At 36.6% G+C, this 23,399-nt stretch overlaps 1 protein-coding gene across 2 annotated transcripts in view; it reads right to left on the bottom strand.

The window, feature by feature from the left end:
- The window catches only part of LOC125806215 (helicase ARIP4-like), a 57,003-nt gene that overhangs the window by 25,363 nt on the left and 8,241 nt on the right, over positions 1–23,399 (bottom strand). For both annotated transcript variants that reach the window (XM_049486207.1, XM_049486206.1), the window contains exons 2-4: positions 4,759–4,978; positions 1,916–2,052; positions 166–288 (exon numbers count right to left, since the gene is read on the bottom strand). In XM_049486207.1, coding sequence (XP_049342164.1) covers positions 166–288; positions 1,916–2,052; positions 4,759–4,978 — 480 coding nt within the window. The remainder of the gene's footprint in view (positions 1–165; positions 289–1,915; positions 2,053–4,758; positions 4,979–23,399) is intronic.

Raw genomic sequence — 23,399 nt, forward strand, 5'->3', positions numbered from 1 at the left:
AAAGACTCTCTACTGCACAGAAAGAACCCTGTTCTTTAAGATCTACCAACCGAAAGCGTTTTTCACAAATATTCATGCAAAAAAGTCCCATACCAAACCTGAAGTACCTGTGTGTATGTGTATTAAAGCAGTGTGTGTGTGTGTGTGTGTGTGTGTGTGTGTCACCTTGCTTGGGAGCAGCTGTCTGCAGGGTTCCTTTAGTGCTGTCTGTGGTACTGCTGGTGCTCGTCTCCACACACACTGCCCTGAGCTTAATCTCACGCTGAGCTGCACTCACACACACGTTAGCTGGAAAAGTATAAAAATATATAAAACATAGTTCATTATCATGCAGGTTCAGGAATTATGTGGTAGTAGTGTATGCTAACTAAATATGGCATATGACAATAATTTCCAATATTTCATAATAAAACTGTAAAAAGAGCTGCAAAAACTAATTGATTAAATAGATTAAAATCAGTTATTAAAATAGTCGACAACTAATTTAAAAATCGATTGGTCTGGTCTACATTATTATACACAGAAGCACAGTTGCTAGAAAAGCCTTGGCAGTAAAGCACCATTAAGCTGGATACATGTTGTAGCTACAGGTGAAGGAGATTCACTGTAAATTTGTAGTAAAGTTCCTTCAATTTTTCTGTCTCTCTGTTCCAAGAGCCTGCTAAAGTAGTTAAATAAGATGTGTCTAATTTTTTTTACATTTGTATCTTACTCATGTTTAGCTAACAAGTTAGCCTTATTAACACAAGATTTCCCTTCCACCTTAAATTCCACCTTAAATGGCAGTGTAACCAACAGTTCCAAAATAAGCTTTTAAAAACATAAGGGTAGGTTGTATGTTCATTAAACAATTACAACATTAGTACAAAGAAAGTTTGATTAACTGAATAATCGAAAAATAATCGATTATCAAAATAATTGGTAGTTGCAGCCCAAGAGGACTGATATAAAATCACATGAAATGTATGTTATTTACATATAGAGCTCTGGTTTCTCTGATTTTGCTATTTATATGTATATATTTAAGGTAAATGAACATGTTTTATTCTATACACTACGGACAACATTTTTACCAAATTCCCTGTAAAATATTGTCATTTAGAGCATGTATTTGCAGAAAATCAAATGCAAAAAATGGCTGGAATAACAAAAAAGATGCAGAGGTTTTAGACCTCAAATAATTCACAAAGTTTCAAAAAGTCTTAAGAGTTTAGAAATCAATATTTGGTAAAATAACCTTGATTGTTTTGGCATGTTCTCCTCCACCAGTCTTACACACTGCTTTTGGATAACTTTATGCCTTTACTCCTGGTGCAAAAATTCAAGCAGTTCTTGAATTCCAGAGGTTTTTAATTTGGTAAGATCAAAGAAATGTATAATTTTTAAGTGGTCTCTTATTTTTTTCCAGAGCTGTACTTTTCACTCTTTTCTCTTATTCTGTCAAATATATAGTTACTTACTTATCTTAATTGTTTTTTTTTTTGTTTTAACCCCTTATATATACCATACTTACAGTAAACCATGAAGTGAACTGAACAGTCACTACTGTCTAAAGTGATACTAGTATGTAAAACTATGTCTAAGGAAGGAAGCTGATAATAGATATGACAATAAACTAAGATATGACTGATTTAAGCAAAATTATGACGTACAAAAATACAAATAAATTGGGGCTGAATATTAACGTTAAACTAGTTGTTATTAAAACTGTGGGGGGTGGCAACTTCTAGCTTACTCTCTGTATAACGCTGCTGCAGTCATGCAAAAATACTTTAGGAGCAACTTTAGGAGAAGGTTCTTCCCTTTTAAGAGATGTAAATTTAAATGGCAAAAATGTTCATGCAAAAGAAGTTTTGTAGTTTTTCTATTGGTCCATGGTGTTTTAAATTGTGTACACAGTGTGTCTATGTGTCACCTGCTGTGTGCGTGTAGTCAGGCAGAGCTTCTACAGTGAAGTCTTTCCTCTGATGCTCCAGGCGCTTCCTTCTCTCGATCTCCTCCAGCTGAGCTGCTTTAGTCACTGCATCCAACTGGTGCTCCTTCAACAGTTTCCTACAGATAAACAGACAGACAGAAAGAGAGAGAAAGAGAGAGAGAGAGAGAGAAAAAGGTGGGAGAAGTGGGGTGGTGAGTAAGAAAGTTTCTAACCTATTTGGCAGCCAGTCAGAAACACTGGCCTGTGTGGGCTTTGGGACCTGACTCATTAATTTCTCTCACACACACACACACACACACACACACACACACACACACACACACACACACACACAAACACACACAAACACACACACACAAATTAAACAGTAGCCACAGTCTTCACGCTCCTTTCAGTCAGACTCCATGTTTTGGTTAGGTAATAAAAGTCTATTGTTTTCTGATCCAGGCTAATTGGTGAGCCAGCTGACTTCCACTTTAACACCAACACCGACAGAAGATTAACCTCTTAACCTCCGCAGGTTTAACTATTGTTTTAATATAATATCCCAATTACATAATTAATGACACAGTAAGTTACATAAAAAACGATTTACCATTTTACCATTGACAGGTTAAAATCTGCACTTGTGACTCTTCTACTTGTTTTAATGTCACAACAAGAATTAGGGCAGTTTCCAGGCATTTGGGGTCCCCAAGCAAATGGACCCCACTACATCGAGTGTAGTTCAAATAGGAAAACAATGGTATAAAACACACCATTTTATTACCAACATCTTTACTAAAATGTTGTATTGTTGTTTAACCAAGATTGAGACAAAATGCATAGAGCACGGAACTGTATACAAAAAATACGCGTCTACAAATATAACCATATAAAACTCAGTTCAGTTAAAGCAGCACTAGGTAGGATTTCCTTGATTTTTGATCTTTTTAAAGAAGTAAAATTACAGCTTGAAACTCACTGCAGCGCTGCATTGAGGTGTAACAGGAGGAATAGCGGTGCTCTCGTGTCTGTGCCGGAGCTTCTCTGAGCTCAAACCAGACTCTGTAAGTTTTCCGAGGCGGCCGCGACCAACGCTCGCGAGAACTGCGACCTGCTTTCCGACCTTTAGTTCTAACAGTTCTACAAGGACTACTGGTTCATTCTTTAGAAACAAACATACAGACACTCTGGCAGAAGCTGGAAAGAGACCAAATATGTCTGTAAAAGCCAGAAAACGAGAAAGAGAAGCTAGTCTGCCTGAAACATTTATTACATTCTACAACTGTAGGGGGAGCCCACGAGCACAAAATCTCCATCCTACCTAGTGGAGCTTTAAGTAAACTTAAGGTGAGTAAAGACATGTACAGTTAATCAAATATTTTCAAATATGAAGGATATGTTTATTCATTCTAGTGTTAAAGACAGTGAACAGCTGGTGAGCATGGATACTGCTGAACATGTTCCAGTCTGGTTATATGCTACTATCAGTAACTAGTGTAAGCACCATCTTGAGGGGGATTCTGATAACAGTGTTGTCCTTTCTGTATTAACCATCACAGACTTTAAACCAGTTGTTATCTGGCAATTGCTTGGTTTGCCAGTCCTGTTTGAATCCAGCTCTGATGCTACCTGACTTCTTGCACTGTACATCCGTACACAATACGTCCAACTGTTGTATACGGAACTGCTACGCAAAACGAACAAGAAGTAGAAAAGCGTCTCAAAAGAATCATGTGTACGGACAAGAAAATGTCTGAGAAGATGTTGTGAGCAATATGGTCTGTCAATTCTACAGTAGAACTGGAGGTAAGCATGTGCAGTGTGAGAGATTCAGGTTTCAGCAGTGAAGAAAAAAAATCTGGTCTGACAGGTGAAGAACTTTAAAAAAAAACAACCACGCATTTTATTAGCTGAATAACACTTCTGCACATCTATGCCTTATATTTGTCTGAATTAATATAGACAGCATTTAATTATCCTTTTTCTCTGTGTAAATATACAGTTATAGTGCAGCTAAAACTCCAGTCAGGGCAGGACCCATGTAGCCAGCTGGCTAATTTAAAGTAAATTATTAAATATTAGTCTATATTAGTCAGCTTAGTCTATAAACAAAAAAAATCTAATTTCTATGACTTTTCCAAAACTTTATGGGTGTTTTTATTTTTTCCTAAATTTATCCAGGACTGGAAAAATTGTTATGTTCAAATTCAATGACTTTTCCAGGTTTTTTATGATCCTATAAACCCTAAATATCATTCATGTCATGAAATCCAATGTTTAAAAGTGAAAAGGTGAAAGGATTAAAATAACATATAATTGAATAAATACAGTTTAAATCTCCACTAGGTAGGATTGAGATTTTGTGCTCGTGGGCTCCCCCTACAGTTCTAGAGTGTAATAAATGTGTCAGGCAGATTAGTTTCTCTTTCTTGTTTTCTGGCTTTCACAGACATATTCGGTCTCTTTCCAGCTTCTGCCAGAGTGTCAGTATGTTCGTTTCTAAAGAATGAACCAGTAGTCCTTGTAGAACTGTTAGAACTAAAGGCCGGAAAGCAGGTCGCAGTTCTCACGAGCGTTGGACGCGGCCGCTTTGGAAAACTTACAGATTCTGGTTTGAGCTCAGAGGAGCTCCGGCACAGACACGAGAGCACCGCCATTCCTCCTGTTACACCTCAATGCAGCGCTGCAATGAGTTTCAAGCTGTAATTTTACTTCTTTAAAAAGATCAAAAATCAAGGAAATCCTACCTAGTGCTGCTTTAAGAAACAGATTAACGAGAAATCCAAGTTACATAACCTCCATGAAGGGTGTGAATTCTTTTGTTTATCTAAATGTACCTGATGTTCCTCCTCATGTGAGCAGGTTTGGAGCTCCTCTTCTTGGTAGCGCTGAGGGCGAGGGCGCGGCTGTGGGCGTCCGGGCGGGACGGGAGGTGAGCGGAGGGCTGGCCAGGGGTCTCGCCGGAGGGGGAGGTAGAGGGGAGAGCGCAGGGCCATCCCGAAGAGTCACCGCCCTGTGCCTCATTCTCAGAGCTAAAGGCAGCGCTCTGGCCCTGATCTGGAGGGTTAAGGTGAGAGAGAGAGAGAGAAATTTAGACTTAGACTTCTCAAATATGTCTCAAATATTCACTACACTCTACATAATATTTTTTTACATTAATATCTAATATGTGTTGCTTTGTAATGATAAAATATACCAGCCTTGTTTAAATGTTAAATGTAAAAATGCCAATATTAACAGAATAAAACAATTATTCGACCATATGATCAAAAGTTTATTTAGTAAAAAAGAAATAAGCCAAAATAGTCCTAATAAAATAAAAAAAATGGATGTCCTTTATTGTTTTTGGTATAAATAACTGGGGATGCTAACTCTTTACCAAGCTGAATTAATTGTTGTGTGTTGAAAAGAAAATGGATTGCACAGTGCTGGTTAGATTGGGCTATACTTACTACACTCTAATCTAGTTATTGACATCAAAACACTGGAAATGTAGCTACTGGCTCAATGCTAGCTAAGCTAACTGAAAGCTGGTCTTACTGAAGATGGATACCAGCTAACTGGTGATGCTAACCCTTTTTTAGAGCTGAATATTTCGCTGATTTTTAGTAACATGTTGATTTCACTATGCTGACTACATAGGGTAGGTTCTGCTCTTTGACATGATAGGTTAATAGGTTAAGTCATAGGCTTGATGCAGACTACATTCTCTCTTTAATGCGACATAGTTTTTTTACAGCCCACAAAAACAAAAGACACAACAACTTAGCAATAAAGCAATACTATTTAAAGTATTTTATCCTAAAATAATGGATTCAAAACCATCATGATACTCTATCATTGGTAGTGAGGGCTTAAGATTATGCTAACACTCGCAATAACCTGAATCAAATTTGTGTAAAGTCCTGCAATAGTAATAATCTCATCTTCTACCATCCAAGTCCACATGCTTTTTTTTTATCTTCTAGTAACGATTCTGTTTTTCTCAGCTTGTCCAGAAAATTTTGACTTTTAGTGTTTATTGATACTCTTATATTACACTGCCTTGCCAAAAAAAGATAAAAAAAAAATTTGCCACCAAAAAAATGGTCATACACTTTAAAATTTTTAGTTGGACCACCTTTAGTTTTGATTGCGACACTTCTGCAATGTCACAAGTTTCTTTTCAATCCAGTGTTGCATTAATTGGTCACCAAAATCTTGCATTCATGATGGTAGAGTCTGACCACTGCACAAAGCCTCTCTTAAACGAGGTAAAGGTCTGGACTCTGTGGTGAACAATCCATGTGTGAAAATGATGATCTCATGCTCCCTGAATCACTCTTTCACAATTCCAGCCCGATAAATGCATGCTTTGTCATGCCTTTTTCACTTTTTTATATAAGTTAAATTTGGCAGTTGTTCTTCAATTTGATCATCTTTTCATACTTACTTTTATTTAACCCTTGTGTGGTGTTCATATTTTTGTTACTCGTTTACTTTGTTACTTGTATTTAATTCAGCAAAATTAAGCAATTCTACATTAAAATGCTTTACACATGCTTGCTTCACCTAAATTGCAAGCAATATAAACAGCTTACATGGTTAATATTTGCCCTTTACCTTTCTTATGTTTTCTTACATTTCTTTCAAAAAGTGCTACTTTTTTTATTAGTTTTTTAATAAAATGTAAAAGAAAATGAATTAAACTCAAGATATGAGTAGAAAATTTGTTTAGTTTCAAATTTACAAATGAAGCGATGTTTATTAGCCCTTGGCCAAACATACTGTATGTAATATAAATGTGTGTGGGAGGGGGGTTGGGGTGTACAGTGTGTGTTTATCGAAAATGTGTTTTGATATATGTTTTTCACAAAAAATGAGCCAATGCCAATGAGTTTGAGTTAGAAAAAATATTTTTTAGTATCATTTGATGAAAAATGAAAACGGGTCCCACAGACCAGAACACCACACAAGGGTTAAAACATTTAAAAGTTTTTTCTATTCTCCTGTAAAGCTGCAGTTCTGAAGATGTTAGAATTAAGTGATTTTAAGTCTAGACTATAAGAGGCACATTTGTCACCATATAAAGTTTAAAATTCATGCTTTAATTAAGAACCAAAAAGTGCAGCTGTCATATTATTGCTAGGCCCAACATTTCAAAGAAATTACAATACAGTGAACAGGCAGGATAATAGTGTCTGTACACACAGAGAATGTGCAAGAATGTAAGAGCAGATTTTAGAAGACTGGCAGAGCATCAGTGCACAGTGTCTTCTAGACATAGATCTGGCCTCCGCAGTACACAATGAACCCAATCAGCATGTTATGTAAGCACTCATAAATATCCAGTGCTTATGAAACTGACCAACACACAGTTGTGTGGCCAAACACACTCGCGCGCACACACACACACACACACACACACACACACACACTCAGAGGCAAGACACACACAAAACCCGCACCACTAATAAATCCAAACACTGTATTTGAACAAAATGGGGCAAAACCCAAATTGATCTCCCGTTTAATTGCACTTATTCCATCTATCTTTCCTTCATTCCTCTCTAATCTCATCTCTCACACTGTCTTCACCCCTATCCTTTCTGTTCTCAACATATTAAAAGCTGTTTTATCTGAACATCAGGTTCACCACTCACAGACGTGTGCACACACACACACACACACACACACACGAAAACACACACACACACACACGAAAACACAGAGTGGGAAGATGAATTATTTATATAATGCACGGGGGTTGATGATCCACAAGTCTGAAAACAAATTACATAAACCGCCCTTCTGAGGCAATCTGTTAATGACTGCCCTACTCTCTCTGACATGACTTTCTAGTCTAGTCCTCTGTGTTTGTCTGTGAGAGAGAGAGAGAGAGAGAGAGAGAGAGAGAGAGAGAGAAAGGGAGAAATAGAGAGAGAGAGGTGCATTATGTACAGTAAAGAGGATTGTGTATAGGCTTATTCATTGGGTATACTTTTATGTACATTTGCCTAATGAAAATCCATCCTGTGGAATACTGGACCATTTGTATTGTTCTATTTGTTATAAAATGAAGATATTTAGTTCTGTGCAGGGGTGTGACATGTCCCAAAATTGTCTTATATACTCTGAACAGACAGTGATGCAAGTTAAGGCTGGTTTAAACAACCCAAGGCAATGCAGAGTCCACAGAGTACAACATGACAGACAAACCCAACGGCTCTTTAGTCTGTGAAAAATACAGCAGTCAAGCCAGAAGCCAAGAAAACTTTAAAAAGCTTAAACCAAAGTATTTTTTTTACTTATTAATAATACTAAGGACATCTCCTTTGTTGACATGTCTTCAGCAAACTTTTTGTGGGCTTTCTTGTGTGCAGACTTCAGAAGAGGCTCCCTTCTGGGGTGACAGCCATGCAGACCAATTGGATGTAGTGTGCGCGGTATGCTCTGAGCACTGACAGGCTGACCCCCCCTCCCCCCCTCTTCAATCTCTGCAGCAATGCTGACAGCACTCTTGCACCTATCTTTAAAAGACAGCATTTGGATGTGGCGCTGAGCTTCATGTGCACTCAGCTTCTTTGGACGAACAACGCGAGGTCTGTTCTGAGTGGACCCTGCTCTTTTAAAATGAAGGATGATCTTGGCCACTGTGCTGCAGCTCATGTAGCGCAACAATTCGTCTTTTAAGATCCTTAGAGAGTTCTTTGCCATGAGGTGCCATGTTGGAAGTTTCAGTGACCAGTATGAGAGAGTGCGAGAGAGCTGTACTACAAAATTGAACTCACTTGCTTCTTTATGCACACCTGAAACCTAGGATCACTAACGAGTCACATGACATTTTGGAGGGAAAATGACAAGCAGTGCTCAATTTGGACATTTAGTGGCTGTATATTGAGTTATTTTGAGGGAAGATTAAATATACACTGTTATATAAGCTGCACACAGACGACTTTTCACTGTGTTAAAGTGTCATTTTGTCAGTGTTGTCCAATAAAAAGACTTTTGTGATGCACTGTACACATTTACCTAGTCTCTGCCTTGCCTTTCTGAGAAGGGAAAACAAGGGGGAAATGAATACAGACAAGTTAGATTCTATTATTCATCCATCCACCTGTAATATCACCTCTCCAGCCAACAAAAATAAAAAATAAAAATACAGTCGTATCGTTGCGTAACGATTCCAGAAATTGAAGCACACACACACACACACACACACACACACACACGTACACACAGTTACTGGCTAAAAATGGGGCGAGATGGGTGAAAATGACCCCCCACTTCTTCCTCTTTCCTTTACTGCTCTCTCCTCCTTCTCCCCCTCCTTCCTTCAGATCCAGAAATATCTTTCAGCCTCAGCATGAAGACGTGACCCTTATGCAACCAGCCATTTACGCTTAAACACGCCGCTGACCCAATCTCTCCTCCTCTACCCCTCTCTATCTATTTCTCTCTCTCTCTCAATTCTCCACCTTTCTGACTCACTTTCCACCATCTGTCCATTCTCTACCATTCCTCCACCTCTCCCCTTCCACTATTCCCTTTCCATCTCTCTCCCCCTTCTGCTGTTTTGAGATGGACAGTGAGCATCAAACTCCTCAGTACACTCTATAAAGCCACGATAAAGCAGCGATATCCTGCCCTGCAGGTATGGCTTTTATACTATAACAAATATTATATAACAAAATCCTCCCTCACATTAAGTCATCAAAGCGTTTGGTGGATTTTTTTTTATTGCCGCGAATAAATTACCAGCATAATTGGCTGTAAAAAAAAGAATAAAAAATAAAAAATAGGCCACAGGTCAACTCCGAAGGACAACTGTTGCTCTGAACAGTTACATAATAAGACATTTTTTCTATTTCTATATAAAAAAAATCTAAAAATCACTAAACCTGATGACAGGATAAGGGATAAAATGATTTAAAAATAACATTAATTTAAAGACAAAATTAATTAATAAAACATTAATTTGTAGACAAAACAGTGTTAAAATGAATATTATTAATATTTTAGATTCTTAAAAGTAGCACCTCTTGCTTAGATTAGACAGCTTCACACATCTTGGCTGGATTTTCTCAGTCAGCTTTCTGAGGTAGAGTCACCTGGAATCCTGGCTTTCAGTTAACAGCTGTGCTGAACTCGTCAGGAGTTAATTACTTTAATTTCTTGTCTCTTAATGTGTTTGAGAGCATCAGTTGTAAAGTTGTAAAGAGGTAGAGTTTGTATACAGTGAATAACCCTATTGAAATAATGTTCTAATCTATAATATGGCAAGAACTGCTTAACTAAGTAAAGACAAAATTACTTATAATGATGAAACTCGCACTCATCAGGACAGCCCCAGTAAAGAAAGAGCAAAAGTTCCCCCTGTTGCACAGGATAAGTTCATCAAGTGTTACCTGCCTCAGAAACCACAAGTTAACAGCTCCCCAGATAAGTATTTAATACTTTTAAGCTACTACATGATTCTTTATGTGTTCCTTCATAGTTTGGGTGACTTCAGTATTCATTTACAATATAGGAAACAAAAAAAACATTAAATGAGAAGGTGTGTCCTATATTTGACTGGTACTATACATACATGCAGATTTTCAAACTAAAAACATAACATAACATAAAATGTAACTGCATATCGGTGTAGGTCTTTTAATATTAGTGTACAAGATATTGATCTTTGTTTTGCTATTTTTACTTTGAAACATTTAAAGGTATTTTATTAGAAATGTTTATATTTGCAGTTCATATGCATGCACTAAATATTCCACACTTAAATACTGTGGTACATAATTTTGTTTAATTACACTATTTTTTATGTTACACCATAAATTGTTACATTATTACTATATATAAAGTCTTGTTATAGTATTGTTGTTTACAAAATAGACAAAAAAAATAGTTTTTTTTTTGTTTCTAATAAAATTTTAAAACTGTTATATTTACACTAAATTAAACTTTAAAGTAGTTTTTTGTGGCAGTGGTATGTTGTTGAAATTACTAAAGAAAAATATTGTTAGTGCAAAAAAAAAAAAAATTAGGGACATATCGCCAACCTCTACTAAGCCAGTACCTTTATGAGAGAAGGAAGCAGCTTCACATTCAGGTAATAATTCCATTTTCATTTTAATTCCATTACGCAACATTGGCAAAGATATCTGTGACTGGCCAGAACAAGCTTCAGATCCTAAACAGACAGACGCAGCTCTAAACAGCTGTATGCAAAGGTATGGAAGATTCTCAAACAAGTTTGTTTCAAGTGCAAAATAATAGTATTCAATACATTTAACATAATTGCTCTATAAGAAAAAAAAACTATATTTTTTAAGTAGATTTAATTATTATATACATTGTATATTGTATATTATTGTATAAGTTAATTCAGCTTTGGCTTGAGGTAAGTTTATGACAGAAGGAAAAATTAACATTTGTTCATGTTGACTGAACACCACACACACTCACACACAAACACACCTTCAGGAGATAGTCCTCCCTTTTTAATCAGAGGGACAGGAGAGACAGTGTTAAGCAACAACGCATTATATAATGAATAGAGATCTATTTAGCATCACAGACACTGGAAACTAAAAAACTTTGAAAACCTCACACACACACACACACACACACACACACCAAAAAAACAATTCATACTGTCTCTGTGGCACCTCTACAACTCCACTGCCTGACTGCGTCCCAAAAACACACTTCAGTCCTGAATTAAAAACACACTTCATACCCCCCCCCCCCCCCCCCCACACTGTTATTCCCTTTTCTTAACCCCGCCCCCTGATCCAGTTGTATTCTGGCAAAGCCTCACCGCCGTGGCAACCATACTCAAACAAAGCATGGCCACCATCCAATAATAATCAGAGGGAGATGAAAGGGGAGGCTACGGCTGTGTGACGCCATGGTGACCGAGGGAACAGCTCAGAGGGAGAAGGGACAGGAGGGGTGTTATATAAAGGACTGGTAAACAACTACAGTGGGGTACGGACCCCAGAACCACAAAATATATGAACATACATATGTGTGCATATATACATGTGTACGTATGTTTTGAGAATACCCATTCTAATGAATACATTTAGCCTCAGTAAGGCTGCAGCAAACCACAGTTTTATTTTTGCAGTGTAAAAGCTCTTATCTAGGTGGTTCGGACTTTCTGAAAAAAAATTACAGGAAGTTGACGCAGGCTATCGTCACCAATTTATCAACAGAAGAAGAAAAAAATGGTATTGTGCCAAAATCAGTCGTGCAGCAATATGGACACAACAGATTATGCTTGTGACTCCTGTATCTACTGTAACTGTAGATTATACACTGTTGTTGCTTTCAACAGAAATAAAAAGTACTAGAGAAAAATCTGTTACATTGATTCTGCTGCGTGACATTTAAATTCTGTCATGGAGGACAAATGTATCACCTAAAAGGCATCACGTCAAACTGATAACGTTCTACAAACCTGCGTAGGTGATGATGGAAATGTAGGACATGTAGGAAAGTTCTTTATCTGCTCAATAAACTGCACTATGAAACTAAAACTGAAATTCGCATTACAAGGCACACTATCAATAAACGTCTATTTTCTGGTCTATTTTTATACATAAGGCGCACTGGATTATAGTGCGCATTATGCGACACTAGTATGGAACAAGGGTGTTGTGATATTTTCTTTCTAATTCAGCAGGTCTTGCCGCTGGGTCCTAGAGCTAGCCACAGTTAGCGACTAATGCCGCCCAACACTGAGGAACCCTGGGTGTTCTGGTAAGCCAGGGTGATATAAGCTAGCGATTCGTCCCACATAGCTTGTTTTAACATGGTAAACACACAGACTACAATTCAATAATACTCACCTCTGAACAGCAAAAGAGCTAGCGCTTAGCAAAGTTAGCAGCTAATGCTAATGCTGCTCCAACGGTGCTAGCCAGGGTTAGCAGCAGTTTACAGGCCAATATTACTCACTTCTGAATGGCAAAAGAGCTAGCATTTAGCGGCTAATGCTAATACCGCTGCAGCCTCAGCCTTAGTCATACAGAAACTCCTGTATTATGCTGTACTTCAGCAGAGTGTCTTTTTATTGCTCCTTACAACCTGACAGGTAAAATTCATAAAGCGCACCAAATTAAAAGGCACACTGTTGTTTTTTGGGAAAATTAAAGGATTTTAGGTGTGCCTTATAGTGCAAAAAATACATTAACCAGACTAAATGTTTACAAAGGGAAAAAACACACAAACCCTGCTTCCTGATTTTTTTTTCTGTGTGAAATACTCGTATGTTACACACCCAAACACACAGCTACAGCCAAACACTTGTCTCTGCAGAGAAGTACTGTCAATAGAATAGGATCCTACCTAGCTGGTCAACTATTCAGAGCAGCAGTGCCACTAAGGGGTTTAAAAACTCCAGCAGCCTGTCAGAAACTGGAGAACTACACAGAGTGCTACTACTGCAGGGGTGTCCAAACTTTTTTTGTTGGGGGCCAGAAGGAGAAATATATTTGAAGTCACGGGCCACAGACTCTGTAATAAAACAAATAATGAAATATACCTCTTTAAATAATACATTTTCCTGATTACTTTCATTTACACACCATTTTACTTGACTTACTATCTTTGACAGTGTTGTGTAAACTAAGATTTTTCAAATTGATGTTTCCTTTTATGGTGTCTCTTAATATTAAACTCCTTAATTACGGCAACTTTTAGACTATTTTGTCCTTTTTCTGTGCTACAACTGCGCACATTCTCGCCGGTTTTAGACTCTTTGGCCCGTTTTTCTGTGCTACAACTGCGCACATTCTCGCCGGTTTTAGACTCTTTGGCCCGTTTTTCTGTGCTACAACTGAGCACCCTCTCCGCTTTTAGACTCTTTGGCCCGTTTTTCTGCGCTTCAACTGAGCACTCTCTCCGCTTTTAGACTCTTTGGCCCTCTTTGACACCTCTGTACTGTATGTGGTAAATAGATTTTAACTCATCAGTTGAAACTAAGTTAACACAATCAACAAAGTAGATGTTATTGGGAGGTGGAGCCACTCTGGCAAGGTCTGGGTGAAGACCAAAACTCTAAACAGTGACCCACAGTAAAAGTAAGCTGAGAAAACTAGTTTGAATCATCAGGAACAACCCAAGAATTAAGTCAGAGGCTTCCTCTACAGTAAATGGAGTTTCACTTTCCATTAACTGAGAATCTGCTGTCCAAGAAAGAAGCTCTGTTAAAAATTACAGCTGATCACATGGACATGGGCGAAAGTGTTTATGGCCAGAATGACCAAAAGTTATGATTTGTATAATTTATTTCAGAACCACCCTCCAGCCTCCAAATTGTACAAACTGCCACATCATTCATACATGATGTACATGATGAGTGTGTGTAGAATATTGAGCACGACTGTATACTGACACACACGGAGCAGCCTGCTAATCCACTCAGACCAGTGACTGGGTAAGTGTGTCACTCTGACCAGGGGTGAGATGGGGGCTAAATAAGTGAGTGTTGCTCAGGTTATCTCAGGTCAACTTTGGGCTAAATATAAATCTAACAGCAGATTTACTATAAGACATAACTTAATCTATTATACATGAATCTAACTGTAGTACTGAAGTGCTGGAAGTGCACAGACTGACTTCTGTTCTTTAACAGAGCTTCAAACTGTACGCTATATCACTCTGTAACACACACACAATGCAAATGTAACACACACAGCCATCAACAAACAGGTGACAGAACATTCTTCATTCTTAGAAGAACACATGCTCTCATTATATTACATACTTACTCACTCACTTCTGCATTTCTTGGATGTCATGTCTAATGTAGTTCAAAAACTATGAAATGTTTATTTATTATACAGTAATGGACAGATACTGAACACATACAAGTAAGGTTAATAGAGAGGTACATTTAAAACCGCTCAAAATATGAAATAACCAGAATTAAATATTCAACAATATCCAGACCCAAATGATGATATTAGAACAGAGTATATCAAGATCCACTGTATTCAGATGAAGAAAGGAAAGGCAGAAAAAAGAAGGAAAGAAAGAAAAGGAAGAGAAAAGGAAAACAAAAGGTAGAAAGAAGGGAAGTAAGAAGGAAAGGAAAGAAGGAGGGTAATAAAAAACACAAGGAAATAAAATGAAAAGAAGGATGGAAAAAAGAAAGTGGGAGGAAGAACGGAAGGAAGAAAGAGGAAAGAAAGAAAGAAAAAAGAGAGAGAGAAAGGAAGGGAAAAGAAAGAAAAAGGGAGGAAGGAAGGAAGAAAAAAGAGAAAGGAAAGGAGGAAGGAAACAAAACATGAAAGAAAGAAGGAAGGAAAAAAAAGAATGAAAGAAAGGAGAAAGAAGGTGAAAAAATGAAAGAAACAAGGAAGAAGGGAAGGAAGGAAAGAAAGAATGAAATAAAAAAGAAAGAAAAAGAAGGAAGTAAGAAATAATTAAATAAGCAAAGAAAGAAAGAAGAGAAGATGAAAAAAGGAAAGAAAGAAAGAAAGAAAAAAGAAGAGAAGAGGAAAGAAAGAAAGAAAGAAAAAAGAAGAGAAGAGGAAAGAAAGAAAGAAAGGTATCTGGATTGTCGGGGGGAGGGTACATATAGAAGCCAGAGGGTTATGTAATCATGGAGAACTGTGTTTATGTAATGGTGCTTTACAGTGCTGTCAGCATCACAGCATGCTAGCAACATGACACACACACACACACACACACACACTCTGGCAGAGTTTTGTTGGTTTTGTAAGATGTAGAAATTAACGCTATATGTAGATATAAAGCTATTAGATATTAGATGGAGCTCCATCATCTCTCGGGTGTCACTGCTACACATCCCATAGACTGGGGTGGGCTTTTCACCTCTGCAGCACGTTGACCTTATGTGGCTTATGTGAGGCTTCTCCAGAGCATCCCATTCTACTGGTCATACTTTACTCCAGACATCAATCAAGCAGTCTGTTCACATTTGAACAACGCATATAAACGAATAAATAAGAGGGTCTGTCTATAAACATACAAATAAATGAAGTTACACTTATATAGCACTTTTCTAGAAACCAAAGAACACTTCACAGTGATGTTTTATACACAACCATTTATACTCAGCACTCATCAACACACACACACATACTGATGATAAACGGCAGGCAATAGAGCACAGCCTACTCTCAACCGGAAAACACCGTCCGCCTAGAGGACTGCATTAGGCATTGACCCATGATCTCCATGTTTTTGGACTGTGGGAGAAAACCAGAAACTGTAAAAAAGATGGACGCCGTGTCGCTGTTCACATTCATTCAATGAAAATGAAGCCAAAATCTTCCTCCATGTTGGCGATCCTGATACCCGAGTCTGCGCAGTAGAGACCAGAGGAGGGAGAAAGACTGTGGAGAGACAGCCTACTCATTTAAATAACCCCGCCCCTGAGGGCTGCCTCGCGGTCACAGGCTGCAGAGCGGAGCGGAGCAGAGTTATTGGTCCCGTCCATAACCAGCTCTTTTACAATAACCACACCTTTTTTGAATAGAGCTGAATAACGTTTTTAAAAGTGAATTCTGTGGGGATGTAAAAAATTATCAATATAAGCAGAGGTTACAATAGCTGCTGCATTTAAATAATGGAGGTAGAATTATAGTATATTGGAAAAAAAACGTGATTGAAAGTTGTCTGTTTTGCCATTGAAACCTATGGGGATGGGTGGGGTTACACAGCTTTCTGAAACGGAATAGCAGGGGGCGTCCGGCCTGTGGTGGCTTCACTTTTGAGAGACGATGCTCTGTCCAGCTATACACAGTGTATGGAGAAAACCCATGCAGACATGTGAAGAACATGATGAAAACGCCAGACAGATAGGGACTTGAACCCAAGACCCCAAGCACAGGGAGGCGAACGTGCTAAGCACTAAGCCAACGTGACACTAAAACAGATTGTATGTACAGACATACAATCTGTGGGTATTTACTATGTCTTGAGAGAAAGCTCATTTATGCTGCAAATAAGAAGACCCTTGAGAACGCAAAAGAATGCCTGAAGAAGAGAACCTCCTCTGATATGCATCCAATTAGCCCAAACATCAAGAGAACTAGCAACAAGAGTATAAAATTCTAATCAAAGCTGAACAAGTGTGCCTCAAGACTTTGTTTCAGACTCAATCTGTCTTCTCTCTCTCTCTCTTTCTCTGATCGTGGTTTAGCAATGAGTGGGCCACAGACCCACTGAAACAGAGGGAGATCGAGGAGGAGGGGGGGGACGGGGTCACACACACACAAACACAAACTCACACCATCTCTGCACAGTAAGCAGATTATAGATTATGCTGAATCTAGTCGGCAGAACTACTGCAGGCTGAAAAGCAGGGCACTTGGAGAGTAGGGCTGTGTACTGGCAAGGCTGACAATACAATATGTAATACAAAACAGACATTATGACTGATTTTGTGATTAGTGAGTCTGTAATAGTAAAATAATTATATACAAAATCGGAAAAACAATACTCACAATAACTATTTTAATTAATTAAATATATATTGTTCCACAAATAATTATGATAACTGATATTATTGTCATTTTAACATAATATAAAGCCACTGATTTAATGATACTATGTCAGTAAAGTAATGCAAATACAGTGTCAGTCAATAGTTTCGACACAATGCTTTGGAGAGTCATGTCTCCAAAAGAGACAACTTTTATAGAGATGTGGATTTCATTTTCCAGCAGGACTTGGCACACTGCCCACACTGCCAAAAGTACCAATTGGTCTTATATAATATTCTAATCTTCTGAGACACGGATTTTTAGGATTTTATTGGCTGTAAGCCATAATCATCAACAATAAAAGAAATAAACGCTTTAAATAGATTACTCTATGTGCAATACATCTATATAATATATGAGTTTCACATGCTGAACCGAATTACTGAAATTAGTTACTATGAAAAAGTTACTATGGTGTCCCAATATCAAAGCAAATAGGTTCTTAACAATTAACTGTGAGGGAGAGCAACATCTTTCCCAGGCACCTCTGTGCCGCAGCACCACCACATAACATGGTGTGGGGTCTCAGTAATAGGCTTGCTCCTTGCCAACTGAGCTTACATAACGCTAGGCAGTCCAGCTAATTCATGCAGCCTGGCTAATTCACCCCAGCTGGGTTTCATTTTCAACTAATGGAAATTTGCTAAATTTCCTTCGGGATCAATAAAGTATCTATCTATCTATCTATCTATCTATCTATCTATCTATCTATCTATCTATCTATCTATTTATCTATCTATCTATCTATCTATCTATCTATCTATCTATCTATCTATCTAATGACACGTTAAAATGACAGCAGATTAAGGAAGAAAAGAGTTTTCCCTTTGTGTTCTGTAAAAGAACGTTCCAAATATCAAGAGGTTTCTACTTTTGCAGAAGAACAGTATCAAAGGTTCACAAAGTTTTAAGTATATCAAGTAAGGATAATCCTGAGGGAAATGTGCTAGAAGTGCAAGTGAAATTATCTCATTTCAAAGCAATAAATCAAATAATTTTTTCTCAGATAAGACATTTTGAGTGTGTACTGTTTTACTTATTTTAGGAATAGTGATCTTATTCAGTTTTACTTAAAATTTTCACCGTATTTTAAGTAATTTGAACTCACTATAAGACCCACTATCAATGCAAACGTCTATTTTCAGGTCTATTTTCATACATAAAGCGCACCAGATTTTATAAGGCTAGTAAGGAACTGGGGTGTTGCCATGTTTTCCTTCTATTTCAGCAGGTTTTGTAGCTGGGTGGTGGTGGGGGGGGGGTAACTAAATTAAGTAAAGCTAACTTTACAGAACTGTAATTCTTAAAACATATATATATATATATATATATATATATATATATATATATATATATATATATATATATATATATAATTATAATTTTAAAGGAGCACTGGATGTTAATATACACAGATTTCTCTCCTGAAAACTGTTTATTAGTAAAGCACTTATTTACAGTAAGCTAAGATTTCCAGATTTCCACTAAGGCTGGGTGCATCAGCATTAGCATTAGCAACAGCACTTCACTAAGGAACCCTGAGGAGTTTTCTGGTAAGCCAGGGTGAAATTAGCTAGTGGTTTGTCTCACGTAGCTTTTTTTAACATGTTAAACATGCAGGCTACAGTCCCGGAATACTTGGCCCTAAAGAGTGAAAGAGTTATGGCTTAGCGCAGTTAGCGAGCAGCTAATGCTAATACTGCTCCACCCTGTGTGCCTCGGTCAAATTGGAAACTCCTAAAATTCATACGTAAGGTGCACTGGATTAAGGCACACTGTCAATTTTTGGGAAAATGAAAAGGATTTTAATTGTGCATAAAAAAATCTTTTGCTTAAGCATTAATTTAAGCATTAATGTCTCAATTTACATATATTTTGTCTAGTTTTTGTCAATACATTTTTTGCAGTCTTTATTACTCCTAATAACTTTGCTCAGTAAATAAATAAAAACACAAAGTCCCATGTTGATCACTGTCATAGTCCTGTCTTGTCAACCTAAACTCAAGACTTAAACTCCCTCTTAAGGTCTGAGAAGCTGAAAGACAGATGCAGCTTGTGCGTTATGTAAGTCACCCTGGGACGCATTATGAAACGCAGGATAATCGCCACTTTGTTCAAGCAGAGAGGGAGTTTTTAATATCTCACACATGCAATACTTAAAAATCATATTTAAGCTTTTCCTAAAACTCTCATTACAGTCAAGCAATACATTTCTGCTAATAAAGTGTTTGTTTAAGGGTTTGTTTTATGCTAAAGCTTCTTTCTCAGTGGAGCACTCAGATGAGCTGAAATACAATTCTGAATTGCATTAAAGATGTTTGTATACAGAGAAATGCAGAAGAGTGTGAAAGTGTGAAAATACTAAAATATATAATAAATAGAAAAGAAGGTACTCAGAAACTTTTTAAGGTTTTTAAATGTAAGATATTCAAGCTAAATCAACTGTTTTATTTAATATTTTTTAACTATTTTATCAATGCAGCCTTATTACATCACAAAAAGGAAGGTATTCACCTTTCTTTTGGTCAAGCACATTTTTAGGAATATGTTCTTTACTTTTTCTTTTCTTTTTTTGCATTAAGCTTTGCTTTATTTTGTATAGCCCACAATACAGTAGAGCAGATTACATATGATAACACAAACATATATCACAAATTGAAATTCAACCTTTTTTTTATTCAACTGATCTAAATGTAGCATTCAACACAATTTCTCCTGGTTCATATGTAATTTAATTTCAGCATAATAAAAATTTCATGTGGTACTAAATACAAAAAAAAAAACTGATATGTAAAAATCTGTCATTTTCATTAAAATCTGAATTTAAATCATTATTATCTTTAACTGTAAGAGTAAGCAAGATAAATCCTTTAATACATTCTTTGTAAACACTGTATACACTCTGATATTTGATAGTATATAATAATAACACACTGTAGGTTAACCAAAAAGCTCTGAAGAAATACAGTGAGTCACAGTCAGCAGTTGTGTTGATAGAAAGTAGTGACCCAGTTCAGAGCCATGAGCTTATCAAATCCATTTATTAGGATAAGCTAATGTGATATAATCTACATAAGAACCAGCTAGCGGCGAGAGGGAGAGCGAGACTCATCCACTTGGCCTTTTCCTTCTTTCTCCAGCTGAAGCTTTCTATAATATCTTACACTTTCTAGAAAGTGCCACAATCCAAGTGGTCGAGAATAAAAAATGCAAAATGCTAATATGTCTATATAACAAAATATTCTTACATAATTAAGTAAATAGAAAGCATAGTCAAAAGCTTAAAATGTAATATGTTAATAGTAATATGATTCTCTCTCTTAAGCCCAGAGACCTTTATTGCATCATAATAATGATTATTTACAGTACATGGAAATTACATAACATTACAAACAATCCAAACTGACTGGTTATGCCTGCTAAGTTAATGTAGAGAGATTTAATAACAATTTACCCAGAATTCAGCAGGGTATAACCGATAAATGTTTTCCCCTCTTAGTTTAGATTTCTTAGTTATTGCTTTTTTATCATACTTATTTATCATACATATTTTTCAGATTATTAAACCCAATTTTAATATCAGACAAATATAACCTGAGTAAATATTAAAAAACAGTTTTTACATGATGATTTCATTTATTTAAGGGGAAAAAAGTATGCAAACCAACCTGTTTATTATTATTATTTTTTTATATATAGGGCCAGGTTAGTTTGAATATATATTTTACTTTAATTAATTTAATTATCATTTAAAAACTGCTTTTTTATATTTACTCAGGTTAAAGTTATAGTTTAATAATGATATTAAAATGTATGTTGATCTAAAAAAAGTAAGTATGATAGAAAAAAAATGAAAGAAAATTGTTTCACAGCAATGTGGTTTAATATGATACAATATATTATATAATGATATAATATATTTTAAATACAACAACTTACTGGGTTTTCTTCAGATTAAAAAAAATATATATATTTAAATTGTCTTATATATAGTACATTTTTATTTCATACAGATTTTAATATTGGTTAATACCATTTTATTTGATATATTATGCTTTTTTATTCTAGCCAGGCAACTTATTATAACAAAAACACACACAAAAAAGTTGCTGGTACAACTTTTAAACAGGGAAGTCTGTTCCTTTCACTTCAGATAATTTGATAACATGATAAAAGCAACAGCAATTAGGTTCAGGAAAGTCATGCCAAAAAGTTACAGTTACAGTTCGTTCTGAACCTTTCACTAGGAAGCAGCACACAAAAACACACACATACACACACCGGCTGACAGGGGCTGGGTCGGAGAAGCAGGGACGCTTACGTAACTGAACCAATGGCTGTTACACAACGTGCGTGTTCAACAGTACAGCACGTCCAGTCATACCACTTACTTACACACACCATTACTACTGGAATATACTGTGCTACGGTGAAGACAAACAGAACATGAACATGATCCATGGCTGTTTCAGACGCCAGCACTCAGCAGATACACAGATGTTTCTGATAAGTGTCGCTCGTATTACGCAGAGATCCCACCGTGACTGATCTGACTGTTAAACTCTCAACACTGAGGAAATCTATACTGAGCAAAGAATCACACACACACACGTGTTCGGAGGTTTTTGAGTTTATGGTTCAACAGGTTGTTTGTTCAGAGACTGTATGTATGTTAGGAGAACACTGTGTAGTAGTGAAACATGAAAACAAGTACAAACTTTAGTCTCTTTTTACCCCAGCATTCCCACAGGAATACAGCGCATTTAGCAGATGCTCCCAATAGGCTAACAATGCTAGTGATAGGGGCATGCTAGGGGCAAGCTAGCTAGCTAGCTAGCTATCTAGCTAGGCAGGTAGGTAGTTGGGTAGGTAGCTAGCTAGCTAGCTAGCTAGCTAGCTAGCTAGATAGATAGATAGATAGATAGATAGATAGATAGATAGATAGATAGATTTGCACTGAATTAATTTAGCAGTTTGTTTCCTCTATCCTACCTATCGAGGTATTGTGACTTAATTTCAAGATGGCGGCTCCCCAAGAACTACCTGAAGGTATTGTGTTTATAAACAGTTTTTTTAGTAAACTATTTGTGCACTTTTGTGCAAGTTCTCACTGCATCATTTCAAATTTCAGGTCCTCAAAATTCTACCAATGAAGTTTAAAGCTACTTTAAGCTTGTTAATAGTGTAAAAATGGTAATTTATTTGAATGTGCAACTCTATGCCCCCATCACTTGCACTATAAGCCTATTGGGAGCATCGGCTAAAGGTGCTGTATTTCAGAATTTTAAGGGAAAAAAAGGTGAGATATTTGACTAAAGTTTGTACTTATTATCATGTTTCAATGATAATAAAAGTTCAAAATAAATAGTTCAAACCAATCTCTTATTATCAAACAACACCAGCCATCCCTATAATCCTAATTAATCATACTACTAACATTATAAACTTATCTAACAATATCCTGTATATACATCACTTTTGCTAACTTGTGATAATAACATCGTTCATTGTTTTATTGAGAAGAGCTCATTAAAGGAAAAGTCTAGTGTGAAATTGACTGTAGTTGTAGTGAAAGAGGATATAGAGTACAAACTTTTGTTGAATAGCTCACCTCAATTTACCCCCAGCATTCTGAAATACAACACTTTTAGTCAATGCTCCCAAACATGTTTACAATGTTAGTGATAGGGGCATAAAGGTATCCATGCATCTTCGAGGCAAATTAATCTAAGGAAATGCATAAATACTACAGAGATTTTTTTCAGCAATGGCTAGAATTCATGCATTTCCAGAAAAGCAATTTCTTTACATGGGAAACTTTGTTTCAAAAGAGTTCTATTATGCTGTTTATGCAGATGTTAACATTTTATATATTCCACTTTTAAAAATCTGCATAAGCTTAATAGTTAAAACCTTTATTAGCTATTTATTGCTCTGCAAAAAGGTCCAACTGTTTCATTATGATATTTTTTTTT

The sequence above is a fragment of the Astyanax mexicanus genome, chromosome 12, assembly GCF_023375975.1.
Source record: "Astyanax mexicanus isolate ESR-SI-001 chromosome 12, AstMex3_surface, whole genome shotgun sequence".
NCBI classification, from domain to species: Eukaryota; Metazoa; Chordata; class Actinopteri; order Characiformes; family Acestrorhamphidae; genus Astyanax; species Astyanax mexicanus.